The 16655-nt window shown below is 34.5% G+C and overlaps 1 protein-coding gene and 1 non-coding gene across 2 annotated transcripts; one reads left to right on the forward strand and one right to left on the reverse strand.

The window, feature by feature from the left end:
* Positions 1-7125: 7125 nt before the first annotated feature.
* On the reverse strand, positions 7126-11360 carry LOC148763721 (uncharacterized). Its single transcript, XM_088804608.1, is given in 3 exon segments — positions 7126-7384; positions 9261-9513; positions 11165-11360. Coding segments are annotated over 3 exon segments (708 nt in total).
* On the forward strand, positions 11257-11363 carry LOC148763722 (small nucleolar RNA R71). Its single transcript, XR_016025646.1, has one exon. It is a non-coding gene; the product is annotated as a small nucleolar RNA R71 (small nucleolar RNA).
* Positions 11364-16655: the final 5292 nt, after the last annotated feature.

The following is a 16655-nucleotide window of genomic DNA, read 5'->3' on the forward strand; positions in this document are numbered from 1 at the left end:
AGTTGATACATGAGTATCTCCCATCTCAAAATAAAGTAACCGATAACCCACATGTGCCTTATATTCACCATCATTACTATTATTCTACACCAATCGATCCATTGGTCTTCTTATACTTAAAGGCAGTGATAAAATGAGATCACTTTCATACGGAGGAAAGCACTCTCTTATTTTCACCTCATCCCATAATATTTGCTCATCCAAAATAAAATCACACACCTTTGTTGAGTCTGTCACCATATCACCACACATAACAACCAACCGAGGGGTCTCATAAGGTATCCAATTGTTCCTTTTAATCAAAATCGTCCTTTCATCACCAACTCTCTAATGGAATCCTTTGTAAATAAGCTCTTGACTTTCTTGTAGGCTTTTCCACAAATAACTCGAATTAGATCCTTGTAAAACCCCCGATCTTGATGTTAACTATGTATGAAGTTAAGCTAATTTATAGGCCAATTTGAACTTTAATGTACATGTTATTGAACTTAAGGATGTGCCTATGTGCATAGAGAAATGATTATGAATATATGGGTATGTGAAAGCCCAAGATGATATTGTGCATACGTTTGGCACCTAAATGATGTTGTGCATATGTGTTGGCACATGAATGAATGATATAGTGCATTTGTTTGGCACTTAGATGAATATGATACTTAAGTAAATTATGAATATGATACTTAAGTAAATTATGTTAAGTATGGTTGATATGTTATGTGACATAGAGCATGATTGAGAATTTGAAGTTATATGATAAGTGTATGCCTTAATGATGAGTAAAGTATGGTAGATTAAGATGATTATTAGAATGAGAATGCATTGAGAACTTAGAAAAATGAATTTGAAAGGTTAAACAAATGAAGAATTGAACTTTAAGTATAAACTATTGATAGATGTTCATGTTATATAGATAGATGAAAGATAAAAGCAAAGAAATGCAAGAGTCGATGAACATCTATCAATAGAGTCCTAGTAACTATTGATAGATGTTCACATGGGAGTAAAAGAAGGGCAACTGAAGGATATCTATTGATAGATAGCCACCCGGGAATGAATTGAAAGCAACAAGGACATGAATTGATAGATCCGCAAACACCATTGATAGACGAATGCTCGGGAGTGATGGTAACGAGAATGGGGCACAATCTATCGATAGATGCTCGAAAACTATCAATAAATTGCACTACGAGAATGAAATAAAAGTGCATAAAATGCCATATATCGATAGACTCAAAAAATCTATCGATCGATGAAGGGAAAAAATGTTAAGATCCGTGAAGGATCTATCGATAGATGCATGCCATTTATTGATAAATGCATGAAAAGTTGTAAAAATATATAAGCATTGGGTAGTCTGCCCATTTAGAAAAAAAAAAAAAAGAAATAGCACTCTTGCTACTCTTTGAAGCCACGCCCCATAAATGGAAATTTGAAGCTTTGAGGAGGCATTTTGAGCCTATAAAATCAATCTAGAGGTAAGATTAAGACCTTTGACCAATTGATTTTTAATTTGAATAGTTGTTAATTGAAAATCTTATGTTTCAGCTTCGGTGATTTAGGGTGTTTGAGTGTTGCTAGGAATTTGGGATTCAAGTGAGACAAATCAACAAATAAGGTAAGGATTAAACTCATTGTTGGAGAATTTAAGGGATTGGAGCATTGTATGTTGATTAGCTATATATTGAGCTATCTAAAAAGCTGAAAATGCTCTGAAAGCTAGAATCTAGTTTGAGAATAGAGAATTGTGGTACAAATATTGATGATCTTGCATTGTTAAATGTTAGATGATAATGAGGAGTAAGAATTCTGCCATTTTTTGAACTATAAGTTGTTAAGTTGAGACTAAAGCCTTGGTGAGCTAAATTATATGAGTATTGGAAGAGGAACACCTATATTGTCAAGGTGAGTGGGGATTTTTATGAACTAGGAGCATGATGATTAGGTGTGAATGTATGCTCTCTATGATAGTATGAATGCCATGTGTGATGTATATGTTATGTATGTCTAGAAATGTTGTGTCTAGACTAGCATATGTTATGAAAATCATGCCAAGTGCCTAGAAGGATTGTACCTAGGCTATTGTATAGTAATATGCTTATTATTATGTCCTTAAGGAAAGATTGAGTCTGATGACTCTAAGGAAAGATTGAGTCTGATGACTCTATGTTCTAGGGCTGAATCGCATGGTAGCACCATGAATGATGATTATGTTAATGACGATATGATGAGATTATGGTATGGATATGTGTGTCCAATTGTGTTATGATGATAATGTATGATCTGCCGATGGATGATTTTGGACAATGATGTCACTTAAGGTTGAGTGAGTCTTCCCTTATGACTATGACTCTAACCTACAAGGATAGTGGTTTTGTCCTGCCAGTGATTCTAGCCTGCTGTGCACAGATGATATGTTTTGCTTGCAAGGATGGTGGTAAATAGGGATGGTGGTTTCGTCCCACTTATGATTCCTGCCTGTAGCACTCTAATGCCATTCGTTGAGAATACTCCAGATGATGACTATGTTTTTTGTCAGTTGCTTTGACACTGAGCGTGATATAAGGATGCTATGTTGTCCGTCGATTGGCCACCATACGTGACTAAGTTATGTCTAGGGAAGACCATTCTATGATATGTTGTTATGCCCATGTAATGGCATGCCTTAAGATGTGAAAATGTGAAATTATGCTATCTTATGTGTTGGTCCTAATGGAGTGCTAGTCGGGGGGTGAATAGCACTTTTAAAGAAACTTGATGGAAAATTTTAAGGTTGAAGAACTTTTAAAGGATTTTGAAAAAAAGAGTTTAAAACTTGTAAAGGCAAAAAATACCAAGAAAAGAGAAGGTAAAGAGAAGTGGACAAAACGCAAGTATTTATAATGGTTCGGTCCCCTTGATTTACATCCACTACCTTAACCTCCCAACCAAGGATTTTCAACCTAACTTCAATAAACCAATAGAATTGACAGCTTCCATGAAGCTTTTACATGGTGAGCTTCTAACCTAACCTCAAAACCCTTACAAGATTCCTTAAGTTTTCTTAAGCTTAGTCTACCCCTTAGAGTGTCTCTCACATTTAAGTAAATAATAAATAGAGCAAAGATGAAGTACAATTGATCACTTAGTTGATCTAAGATGTACAAAGTTAAGCTCAAACACTTTTTCAAAGGATGGGAGTGAAATACAAGTGTAAAGAGAAGGTTTTTGGTATTCTAAGCTCAAAATCACTTTGAATGGCTTTTTTCCTTGATTTTTGACTGTTGAAAAGGCTTTAAATACTTGAGAAACTGATTCTAACCTTTAGAGACAGTTTTTAACCATTACTAGTCGTTATTTTGTCTTCTAGAGATTAAATTCAAATGTGCAAATGGAGTTCCACTAACTAGTTATCGACAAGCTCTAACCGATTAAAACTTATCTGTCTTACACTGTTTGGCAACTTTGTTCACTGCGTTAATTGGTTAAAGGAAACTCTTACCAATTAGAAACTTTTTGTTTTCATTTTTCTCTACATAACAACCTTCCTTTAATTGGTTAGCTCTCCCTTGAACTGGTTGAGGCTTCACTTCTTTCAATCTTAATTGATTAAAATCAGCTTTAACCAATTAAAAATCCTTTGAATTTGAATTTTCCCATTTTGGCTCCTTTCAATAGTCAACCTTCTTTCAACTTTGGAATTTGGTGCTTGAAGGTACTAAAGTCTTGTGTTTTAATCGATTATCTCAATTGCTTAACCAATTAACATGCCTTTGTTTTTAACTTCTAGCAGTTTCTTAATCAGTTAAGCCTTGTGCTAACTAATTAAAGGTTTACTGTCTCACTTTTGTATAATGCCTAGCTTTGCCTTTACTGATCAAGGCTTCACGTTAATCAATTAATGATGTTTTGTTTTCACTAAGTCCTTTCTTTTTGGCTTATTTAACTGATTAACCCATCTTCTAAGTGCGTAAGCTTCTTGACTTATTTTCAATCAACTAATGACTTAAAGAATTTAAGCTTTCTCTTGCACACCAATGAATTGGAATGTTTTTTTATCATTAAAAGCACATGGAGTCAACATTCTCTCTTTTATTTTTTATGATGATGAAACACTCCTAGGTGAAAAGTGTAATGTCTATATTCAGTATGAATGCTTTAAATCTTTATGCGTAATGAGGATTTCTCCCTCTTAGTTAATGCATCTAGTTTTCTTTAAAGATTTGCAATAAAATATTTATAATATCCACAGTAGCTAAAAAGGATATACAATATCTATAGTAGCTAAGCAAGATATATTGAATATTTATAATAACTAGCACATAATATTCAACAAAACCATAACTAAGTGTCACACACATAAATTAAACATAAAGACATATCAAACTCTATTTAACTTAATCTTCCTTCTCCTTCTTTTTGTCATCATTAAAAAAGATATTCAAAACTCCCCATTAATGAATGCATCTGGATTTTCTTTCAATCTTTAAATTAGACTTTAATGAATGGGAATCATAAGCACTCATACAACTAAGTCATACAAGCTTATACGTATAGTTCAATAACTTTAAGAGTCAAGCCTGTAACTATGTAAGAATAAATGTATAAGAGTTAAAATCATTTTAAGAACTTATCAAGGATCACTCAAATAATGTTCAAGCAAATTTGATCATTTTGTCATAATCAAACTATAATAATTTTAAAGCTAACATTATGCTTATAAACTATAATAAAAGTGAAATGCTTAAGGTAAAAGCCGTAATTGTATGTTAAATGAAAGACGATGCAATGTAAGCTTTATGGAGTCTAAGGATATAGCGTTGATGTGAGCGCTTATGAGGTAAGTATGCTAATCATGTATGTAGACAACCATATGGTGAGCCAGTCTATACAAATAGACGAAGCTAATAGATGGCCATGATGATGAGATTCGCTAGGTACAATGAGGATAGACTACCGTACCCCCCGTATGTTCAATGTATATACGTAAGCAGCGAAGTATGGCTACTATGATAATGGCAAATGTTTATGACAAGTGACTTTCGACTTGTCCCACTATGTATATGTATAACTTATCATAAGGTATGCATTTTAGACGATATGTGTAGTGAGTATCCTTACACTTTCCTTTCGATTTTATGCTCCCACTCACTGAGTATTAGTATGACTCACTCTATTGTGCAAATAAATAGACACCGAGGTTCGGGTGGCTTGGTGTCATGGGCTAGGCAAACATGCATTTTGGAATCTAGTAGGTTATCCTGCTGACGAGTTTACAAAGTTGATTCACAGTTAAGTTTTACGCTTTTGCGCTATGTCGACAAAGTATGTCATTAAGGAATTATATAGGCACTGTGCTGCCTTATGTTTCATGTAATGAATGTTTAAATTACTTGATGAGCTAGCCAATGTATGGCTACGTGGATATTATGTTTAAGTTCTATATGTGATCATAAGCTAAAGGGGCTAATGTTGAATGTCAAGTTAAGATAATTTTATGAAATGATGATGGCCATGAGTCCTTATGTGTATGAAATGTGTTAACCAGGATATATGCACGAAGGCTTCCTCAGGTCTGTCGGGCTTGCTTGCTAGGCTTGTGCATGCCAATCACGGCTCCTCAGTTTAGGTCATGACAACCCTAATGGAGTTTCCATGAAAGTTGATCTAGGAAAATAACGAGCTTTCAAAACCTTACAAGCAAAAGTAGGCTTCTCCATTTGCTAACGCCATCCCTACTTTGCTACCATGACTATATTAAATTTTTGAGTGTCCCTAAAACCCATCCCTTTAAAGTGCTTTGAAGTGCACATAACTCGCCAACTCTTCTAATGAATTTTCGAATTGCTATCATTCCCTCCTCATTAGAATTTTGCAATAGCATAATTGATTTCTTTACATAATCCATCTAGTAGCTTAAAACAACTCATAATATAAGTACGAATTGTATGCGCCACTGCCTTGATTAGCAACTATTTACCATCTATCGAAAGTAACTTGTTCTTCCAATTGGAGATTCGTTTCATAACTCTTTCCTTAACATAACTAAAAATTTATTGTTTTGAACCTCCACAAATCAAAGGCATTCCAAGATACTTTCCTCCCCAATGATCTCGCTACACCCCCAAAATTTGACACATCGTATTTATATCAAAGGAACTCGTATCTATGCTAAATAGCACAATAGACTTCTTAAAATTTATTTTCTTCCTTGAAGCAACCTCATACCACAAAAATAAATTTTTAAGACTCATAACTAAATACTCTATTTGTCAGTTGAAATTATACTATGCAAGTATATGTATCCAATAAACAGTATATTAGCAAGCAAAGTATTGATCCCACAGAGAATTGATCTAAAATTTTACTAAGTACTAAAATTAGAACAAATTAATCTTATTCAAACACTCTAAATTAATTGATTAACTAAAATTAGTTAACTAAAATTTAGACCAATAAGAAAAATGAAGATAATAATAACTTGAGTAAATATCAAATCAAACAAGCCTAGGATTACAATATCCCTCACACTTCATCTATATCTTACCTCTCTTCCTTAACTTATTTCAATGGGCTGAATTGCTAACCTAGAATTTTAAATTATTATAAGGGCTTCTCGACTCATCTTATAAAAATATCTATTATAACCAAAACACTTATTTCACTTGTGAGGGTTGCAACTCTCACCTTTTCAAACCTGAAGCGTTACACTTCGGGTTTCAGCGACGCGACGCTAAGTGTTGAATGCCGCGGAGCTCAAATGTTTTGCCTGGTCCGTTTCATCCAACGTTACAGCTCTCCCTTTAAGGGCCGTGGTGCTGAAACATTCTGTTTTAGCTTGTTTTTTCAACCTCATTTCAGGGCCATGGCTCTCAATTTGAGGGTAGCGGCTTTAACTACTTTTTTTATTTTTTTTATTTTTTAATTTTTTTTACAATTACCTACCAAAGGAAATATAAAAAAATTGAATCACAAGAAATAAATTGTAATTAAAAAATTACATAAAATAAAGGCCAAAATAAGTAAAATTTAAGAGCTTGGGTTGCCTCCTAAGAAGCGCTTCATTTATAGTCTTCGACTGGACTGACTTGGACTCTAGGCCATGTCAAGCAAGTGTATTGAGGACTTTTGACGATTAATTTCGCCTCCCTAATAATGCTTCAATCTTTATCCATTGACTTTAAATTTTCAACCATCTATCCCCCTAACTTCAATTGCTCCATGTGGAAATACCTCATTGACAATGAAAGGACAAGACCACCTTGATTTGAGCTTTCCCAAAAATAATTTCAAGCGAGAATTATAAAGCAACACTGATTGTCCTAGCTTAAAGCTTCTTTCCACTATCTTCTTATCATGCCATTGCTTTGTTTTCTCTTTACAGAGTTTGGCATTCTCATAAGCTTGAAGGCAAAATTCATCAAGTTCATTTAATTGCAACAACCTTTGCTCACCTGCTACTTGTAAATCAAAATTTAACTTCTTCACGGCTTAATAAGCATTGTGCTTAAGTTCCACCGGTAAGTGACAAGCTTTGCTAAAGACTAACTTATATGGAGACATACCAATTGAGGTCTTGTAAGTAGTCCTATACGCCACAGTGCATCATCCAATCTTTTTGCCCAATCATTTCTTATGGGACACACTGTTTTTGCCAAAATCCTCATGATTTCTCTTAGTTTGAGGATGGTACACAGTTGTAACCTTGTGTTTAAGTCCATATTTTGCAAGAAGTACATCAAAATACTTGTTGCAAAAGTGACTCCCTTTATCACTAATAATTGCCCTTAGAATGCCAAATCGAGTGAAAATATTCTTCTTGATGAAATTCATCACCACCTTTGAATCATTATGAGGAAAGGCTGCCGCTTCAACTCACTTGGAGATATAATCAATAGCAAGCAAAATGTATTTGTTGTTGTATGAAGATATGAACGGATCCGTGAAGTCAATACACCATATATCAAAAATTTCTATCTCCATAATGTTTTTGAAAGGCATCTCATGTCGCCTTGAGATATTACCTACTCTTTGGCACCTGTCACAATGCAAAACAAAATTGTAAGCATCCTTAAATAATGTAGGCCAGCAGTCTTTGTTCTTCCAAAGTGTCCTCCATAATCTGAAGAATAGTAATGGTGAAGCACACTTTGAATTTCTTCTTCCGGGACACATTTTCTAAAGATCTAGTCTTTACACTACTTAAACAAGTAAAGCTCATCCCAAAAATAAAATTTAACATCATGCAAAAATTTCTTTTTCTGATGAAAATTTAAATCAAGGGGAATAATATTGCTTACCAGATAATTTATGAAATCAGCATACTAAAGAAGTGATTTTTTACCAACTTGAAGGATTTGTTCATCAAGAAAAGTCTCTTTGATTAAGGTTGAATCCTTACCTTGAGCTTCAATCTCCAATCTTAAGAGATGGTCTGCCACTTGATTTTTTGTTCCTTTTCTGTCATGAATCTCTAGATCAAACTCTTGTAGCAAGAGAATCCACCTTATCAATCTTGGTTTAGCATCTTTCTTGGCAATCAAATATTTGATTGGAGGTGGTAATTTCTCAATTGCTTCAATTTTTACTTTATCTACCTCAATGCTGCTACTAGAAATCTTGTGCCCAAGGATAATGCCTTCTCGCACCATGAAGTGACATTTCTCCCAACTGAGCACCAAATTTGTTTCTTCACATCTTTTGAGTACCCTAGCAAGATTTAAAAGACAATCATCAAAATTATTTCCAAAAACATAAAAATCATCCATAAATACCTCCAAACATTTCTCCATCATGTTTGTGAATATGGCCATCATACATCCTGAAAGGTGGTAGGTGCATTACATAATCCAAATGGCATTCTTCTAAAAGCAAAAGTGCCATAAGGACATGTAAATATAGTCTTTTCTTGATCTTCAAGAGCAATAGCAATTTGGTTTTAACCAGAATAACCATATAGAAAGCAATAATATTCCTTACCAGCCAAGCGATCCAACATTTAATCAATGAATGGAAAAAAGAAGTGATCTTTCCTTGTAGCTTTGCTGAGTTTGCTTTAGTCCATGCACACTCTCCATCCAGTCACAGTTCTTGTTGGAATGAGCTCATTATTATCATTAGTAACCACAGTTATTCCCCCTTTCGTAGGAACACATTGAACTGGACTTACCTATGAGTTATCAGAGATAGGATAAATTATTCTAGCATCCAACCACTTAATGATTTCTTTCTTGACCACTTATTTCACGATAGGATTCAATCTTCTTTGCTATTCAATTGTGACTTTGTGATTTTCCTCAAGGAGAATTTTGTGCATGCAAACAGAAGGGCTAATTCCCTTAATATCAGCTATGGTCCACCCTATTGCTTTCTTGAATTCTCTAAGTGTCCTCAATAACTTCTCCTCTTGCATGTTAGTAAGAGTAGCAAAAATAATAATTGGAAGAGTATAAGATTTTCCAAGAAAAGCATATCTCAAGTGTGCAGGCAGAGGTTTAAGTTCCAAAGTAGGTGGTTCATCAATGGAAGGCTTAGAACCTGGCATCAAAGAAGCTGAAATATCTAAAGACTCAAATTGATGATTAGTTCTAAATCTGGAGTGAGCATTTAACAAATTTGAATATTCAATAAATTCATCATCATCCCTATCAAAAGTAGCAACTAAACATGCTTCAAGAGGATCATTGGGATTTTCTTTTAAGAAACATCTTGTGTAAAGTTATTTACCACACTCATAGAAAAATAGTCTTCAGATGTCACTAGCAATCTTAAGCTTTGAAAATATTAAATGTTACCTATTGGTCTTGAACTCTCAAAGTGAGGTCACCTTTTTCAACTTCAATCAAAGCTCTAGTAGTTGCTAAGAATGGCCTCCCAAGGATGATTAGAATTTGCCTATCTTCTTCCATGTCAAGAATTATAAAATCAACTAAAAAAATAAATTAATCTACCTTGACAAGAACATCTTCAATAATTCCCCTTGGGTACACATAAAAACGATCAACAAGTTGCAAAGTAACAGAAGTGGGTTTGTATTACCCCAAACCAAGTTTCTTAAAAATTGACCAAGGCATTAAATTGATACTTGCCCCTAAATCACTCAAAGCTTTTGCAAAAAATAAATTACCAATAGTGCTAGGGATTGTGAAACTACCTGGATCTTTAAGTTTTAGTGGTAGTTTATTTTAGAGAATTGCACTACACTCTTCTGTAAGGGAGACAGTTTTGAACTCACCTAACTTTCTTTTTTTGGATAAGATGTCCTTCAAAAATTGACATAGCTGGGCATTTGTTCCAAAGCTTTAGCAAAAGGAATATTTATGTGTAATTTCTTGAAGACATTGAAGAACTTCTGAAATTGTTTTTCAAGCTTTTACTTTTGGAGCCTTTAGGGAAAGGGTGGTGAAGAATGGATGACTTGAGAGGTTCTTTGATTTTTAGCCTTGTCATCTTCTTTCTATTCAATTTCACTCTCTTTCTCACACATTCCTTCCTTATCAACATGTTCATTCTTAGGTTCAACTGCTTTTTCATTCACCCCTTCAATCTCTTTTCCACTCCTTAAAATGATTGCTTGGCATTGTTCCTTACCTTTAGAATTGATTTGTGTGTCACTGAGTAAGGAAACTTGAGGTCTATCATTGATGGAATTTGCAAGCTGTCCCACTTGGGTCTCAAAATTTCTCAAGAAAGCTCCTTGACTTTAAATTAAAGCATCAGTCTTGGACATATATTGCAAGAGAATTTTTTCCAATTGGGACTTCTTTTCAGGAATTTGTGGTCTAGCTTGTTGTTGAAAACCATGAGGCATGATGGGTTTTGGATTGGAAGGCCCTATATTATTGTTCTATGAAAAGTTGGGGTGGTTTCTCTAACCAAGATTATAAGTATTGGAGTATGGGTTATTCTATCGCCTATTGAAGTTCCCCACAAATTAGACTGATTCAGAATTGTATGGACATTGATCATTTGAATGGCCATTTCCACACATCTCACAAACTATAAATGAATTTTGAACTGCATGAACTCTCAGTGTGTCAAACTTCTTGGACTTGAGCAGTTAAGTTGCCAAGTGCATCAATTTCATAAGCTCCAATAGCTTTTCTCTGACCCGACCTTTCTAAATGCTATTGATAATTATTTGAAGCCATCTGTTCCAAAAAATTATAAGCATCTGCAACATTCTTACTCATTAATGCCCCATCAGCAGCAGCATCAATTGTGGTTTTTATTGACCCAACTAAACCATTGTAGAATGTCTGAACTTGTAACCAATCAGGAATCCCATGATGTGGATATCTTCTCAGTAGTTCTTTAAACCTCTCCCAAGCTTCATATAAGGACTCACCATCAAATTGTGTGAATGAGGTGATATCGTTCCTCATCTTTGCAGTTTTGGCAAACGAAAAAAATTTTGCTAGAAACTTTTATGCCAAGTCTTCCCATGTAGTGATAGACCCATTAAGTAGTGAATTAAGCCAACTTTTTGCTTTATCCTTTAGAGAAAATGGAAACAGCCTCAATTTAATAGCATCATCAATTACTCCATTGTATTTAAAGGTATTGCAAATCTTCAGGAAATTTACCAAATGACAATTAGGATCATCATTGGGTAACCCACTAAACTGGACTGAAGACTAAATCATCTGAATGTAAGCTAGTTTAATTTTGAAATTATTTGCATTGATGGAAGGTCTCCTAATACTTTAGTGCAAACCTTGCAAAAAAGGAACAATATAATCCCACAGTGCTCTATTTATTTCGGGAACCAGATTAATGGCATTATTGCCATTGTTATTGTTATCCTCAGTCATTGTCAATCATTGTCTGATTTAAAGCTGCAACTTGCAAATTCTCCCTTCAACATCTTCTGAAAATTCTTTCTATCTCAAGATCAAAAGGAACAAAATTCAAGTTGTTTCTTCTTTGCATACAATGACCAAAGATATCTGCAAACAAACAAAATCTAATATTAAAACAAGAAAAATAAAATTTGAAGTAAGACTGAATTGCTTGGTATTAGTATTAGTTATCTCATCATATTTCAGGTGCTAAAATGACTAAAGTTCTCGAGTTTTAGTTTAGGTTAATGTGGTTTAGTTACTTTTCTTTAATGCAATAAAAGTATATCAAGTTAATTAAATTTTAGTTATTTCAATCCAAGTATATCTTTAATCTTAATTGCTACTGATTTAACCCTATATTGTGAAGGTTTATGAATGAAGAAGGGCTGAAGATTGAAAGGAATCTTGCCAAAGGTAGATTAGTATAAAGGAGTGAAGACCATGCTACCTTTTTCTTAATATAACAGGAGTTATTAATGTGAGATTACTCCGATTTTTGAATCACTGGAAAGCTAAGTCCAAGACCTACAACTTTTGTCTTAATCACTTCGACTAGTTCCAATTAGAACATGGTCAAAAAATCACATGAGAAGTAATTGAATTGGAATAGGGGAGAACACTAAAGCTAAAAGAACAGGAGAGAAAACAGAAGCAAGGGTGCTGTAGCGCCAGGCCTCCAACACTGCCTCCATCAGCAGTAACCCCTCACCAAACAAAACATCCAACGCTATTGCACCATGCCTCTAGTGCTGCAATGCCATACCATCAACAATCTTCTACCAAGACAAAAGTTGTGGTGCCGAGACGCCATGCTGCCAAAGCCGCAACACCCCTAGGCAAAGCAACACTGCCTTTGACAGTGAGCTTGGTGTTGCAGTGCCAAAACTCAATGCTGTAGTGCCAACTTAAATGTTAAAAGTCTGGACCTTTCGATTTTTCAGATCAGATGGCTATGTGAAGTAATATAAAAAAGATGTCTTTTAAAGCAAAAGAGAGGAGAAAAAGAAGGGCTTTGAAATAGCAACTTTATAGGCAAAAAATAGCTTTTCACAAGGAGAAAATGTGAGACCTTGACCTTTATAGACTCGTAAAGGGAAGTATACGCGATATCCTTGATCAGGGGTAATTTTGTCATTTCTTTACCAAACCCATAAAAGTAAGATTTTAAACAATATTATGGCTTAAGTAAGCCTAAGGCATAAATGAATGATGAAAATATGGGTAAAATGACAAGGAAACAAAAATTTTGATGATTTTCACAATATGGGCAAAATGGTCATTTTTCACCTCGGGTTAGAATTTTTAAGTTTTCATGAACCTGAGCATTTCTAGACCATTATGGACATTGTCCCAGTGTCAAAAGAGCAAAAAAATTGCATAAAAGATTGGAGGAGAATAAGTTAATTTGTGGAGGGGCATTTTGGTAATTTAATTAGAGTGGATAAGCTTGGACTATAAATATCTTCCTCTTCCAGCAGCTTCTTGAAATTCCAGCAGCTTCTTCTTCTTCTTCTCCTCTCAATTCATTCTACTTCCAACCTCCATGGAAGCTTGATATGGAGCTTGCATAATTTTCTCTCTCTAGCTCTAGTTTTCATACCTTTGAGCCCTTTTGACTAGAACCCTTGTATTCTTTCACTCTCTCACTTTAAAACCCTTGAAAAATCCTACTTCCATACTTTTTCTCACTAACTAAGTGTTTAGAGAGAGAAAGAGAAAGAAAGCCTTATAATAAGCTTGAGAATTATTGTAAAAAATTTCAAAGTTACAAAGCTATCAAGGTGAGTAGTAAATTAGAATTGAGTTTTAAGAGTTGATAATGTTTAGTGATTGATTTGTGAGTTTATTGTTGAGATTGTGTATTGACTCTAATGTGATTAGGTAGTGAACATAAATAGCCATTTGAAATGGCAATTGAAAGCTAGTTAAGAGATAGCTTTTAGAGTTTATAGTATGTGAATTAACATAATGGTAATGTTAATGTGATGGTAGGTTTCAAGGAAGCCCCATCATCCCATTTGGACAATTAGAGAAAATAGAGTCAGCGAAAGGCTCAACAATATACCGGTGAGTGGACTTGCATTTCAAACTTGTTTTGGGGAATGTGAATAATGTTATCCAACTTGTCTTTGAAAATGTACCTTGGGAACAAGCCTTTGGTGAAGTGATTTTATATTGTGAAAATGTGCTATACAACGTTTTATGTGTTATCACAATATCATAATATGCATGATATGCATTGGGTGCTTCTTTGTATGTTGATGTGGACCCGGCTATGTGCGAGTAGGAGTGCACATAAGCCGTTGCTGACCCGGTTATGTGCGAGTGGGAGTGCACATAAGTCGTTGCTGACCTGGCTATATGCGAGTGGGAGTGCGCATAAGCCGTTGCATATGAGATGATGATAATGGGAGGGTGTACATGATGATTGATATATATATATATATATATATATATATACATATATGGTATATGGTTGTAATGCAAAAATGTGAACATTTGATTTGTTGAAATTTGGGAGTTTGCATGTGTTACATGTTGCTGTTGTTACTTAGTAGGATGGCTTTGTTTTAAGGGAAAAGGAAACCTTTTTCTTGATGTTCTGATCCTCGCTGCAGCGAGATTCATTCTCGTTGCAGCTAGAAACTCTCGGGTTTTGAAGGAGTTGGCTGGCCAAAAATTCGTTGTAGCGAAAATCGATTCTCGTTGTAGCGAGAAAGGTATTGCAGCTTCTCGCTGCAGCGAGAAACTTTTTGTTTTATGACCAAAATCTTGCTGCAGTGAAAAACTTTCTGTTTTTCACCTCATTTTGATCAATTGTTGCCTTATTTTCCACTTTTTTGCTACCATATTTAAGTATGGATTTCCAACATTAAGGAATAAATGAATTAAGCTTAATATGAAGAGGTTTGGTGCAAAACGCTCGGCCAGTCAAGAAACCCTCGGTTGGTTGATAATTGAAATCAAGTGTCGCTGCAGCAAGAATGCCTTTCCGCTGTAGAGAGGGCCCGTCGTTTATTGGACCTGATTCGCATGAATGCTATTAAAGTTTTCACTCTGCAAATCCTTTGTTGAATATAGACCCTTTCATAAAGTTATTTACTCATGTGGGGTTTACATGAGGGGTTTTAATAAGAACAAAAACAAATTGCATTGCTTTGAAAAAGAATGCATCATGATTTCGTTAAACATTCCTTATGGTATGCTGGTTCCCTTTCTTGTTCACTCACTAGGTTTATACTCACTATTTTCAACTTCATGTTTTCAGATCAGGAGGCAGCCGGTAACAAGGACAAGGTGTCTTCGTAGACTTGTATCCATCTTTTAGCAGGTGTCTCAGCATTCAGTAGCAGTACATTCATCTGAGTCCCTCCGCTGAAAATCGAGTCTTCTTTTTTAGATGTATAAACAAACTTAATGTAAATTATTAAGATACATGTTGTAGATAATGTATATACACTTGTTTGGTATGCCAGTATGAGGTGGCAAATGTTTAATATTATTTTGATCCTAAGTTATGAAATGTGACTTAGCAGCTTATGATGGAATGATGAACATGTCAGATTAATAGGCTTACTTGGGCTTAGTGGACTACGTCCATTGGGCCCATGCGCCGGTCATGGCCCAGAATTTGGGTCGTGACAGAAAAGAAAAAGAAAAATCTTGAAGAAAAGCTAAAACAATTATAGCAAACAGAGTTTTCTCTCACTAACTTATTTTTCTCTCTCTAAATCTCATTGTATAAATGCTTAGTTTTGCTAAAATTTTGTTGTGGGTTGTTGAAATGTTAAACTAAACTTTTATTTCTAGGATAATGGTGGATATTAATATATAGTTTGGATGCTTGATTGACTATTACTTGTTTTTATGGAATATTTAGTGTTTATTCAAATTTGCACTTATTTTCCATTTTATTAACTGATCACCAATAGGATGTGTATGGGTTTTTAGATAATACTTGACAAATTTAGATTAAAAAGACCATGGTTTTGGTAGTAAATGATCATTGCAATTGGGAATTAATTGGGTGATTTTTTAATATGGTAGACATACACTTATTAACCATATACAGTCAATTTATAAGACCTATACTTAAGGAATTTAGCTTAATTAATTAGCTATAGACATATAGAGAATTAAATTAAGTTAGGCCATCGCACTATATTTCGACAGAAAATTATACATGCTCAAGGATCCTAGGCTAGCATGAGTTTTCCATAAAAGTAGGTAATTAGTCAATCTTAAGTCCAAATGAAGCATTAATTGAAACCATAATCCTAAGTACTTCCCCACTATTTTCCAACTCAATTTACTTGCATTTTTTTTTAGCTTAGTTCACCAGTTTAGCCTTGCTACTTTAATTTTCATTTTAAATTAATTTCCAAACTAGGTTTCGTTGGATAAGATTAGATTGCCCAATTTTAATAATTAGCAAGAATTTAGATACAATTGTCTGTGGAGACGATAACTCACTCACTATTATATTGCTTGTTGATCATGTGCACTTGCCTGATGTTTTGCTAATTTGATAAAAGTTTTAAAGCAAATTGTCTTGATAAATTAGCAAGCAACAATAACCTTTAAAGATCTTGCCCTTCCAAAGATCATGTTGTCATAAAAAAAGAACAAGTGAGTAATATTTGAGCCACCCATATTCACCTGCAAACCAAAAATATTTTTGCTCATTTTTGCAGCTACCAATAAGCAGGATAGAGCCTCATAATAATAACAAAAATAAATGGTGACATTGAATCACCTTGTCTGAAACCTTTGGATTGAAATATTCTCTCCCTAGGCACCCCATTAAGTAGAACAGAATAAGTAACAGTTGAAACA

Source organism: Theobroma cacao, chromosome 3, assembly GCF_053813885.1.
Source record: "Theobroma cacao isolate CCN51 chromosome 3, ASM5381388v1, whole genome shotgun sequence".
Lineage (NCBI taxonomy): Eukaryota > Viridiplantae > Streptophyta > Magnoliopsida > Malvales > Malvaceae > Theobroma > Theobroma cacao.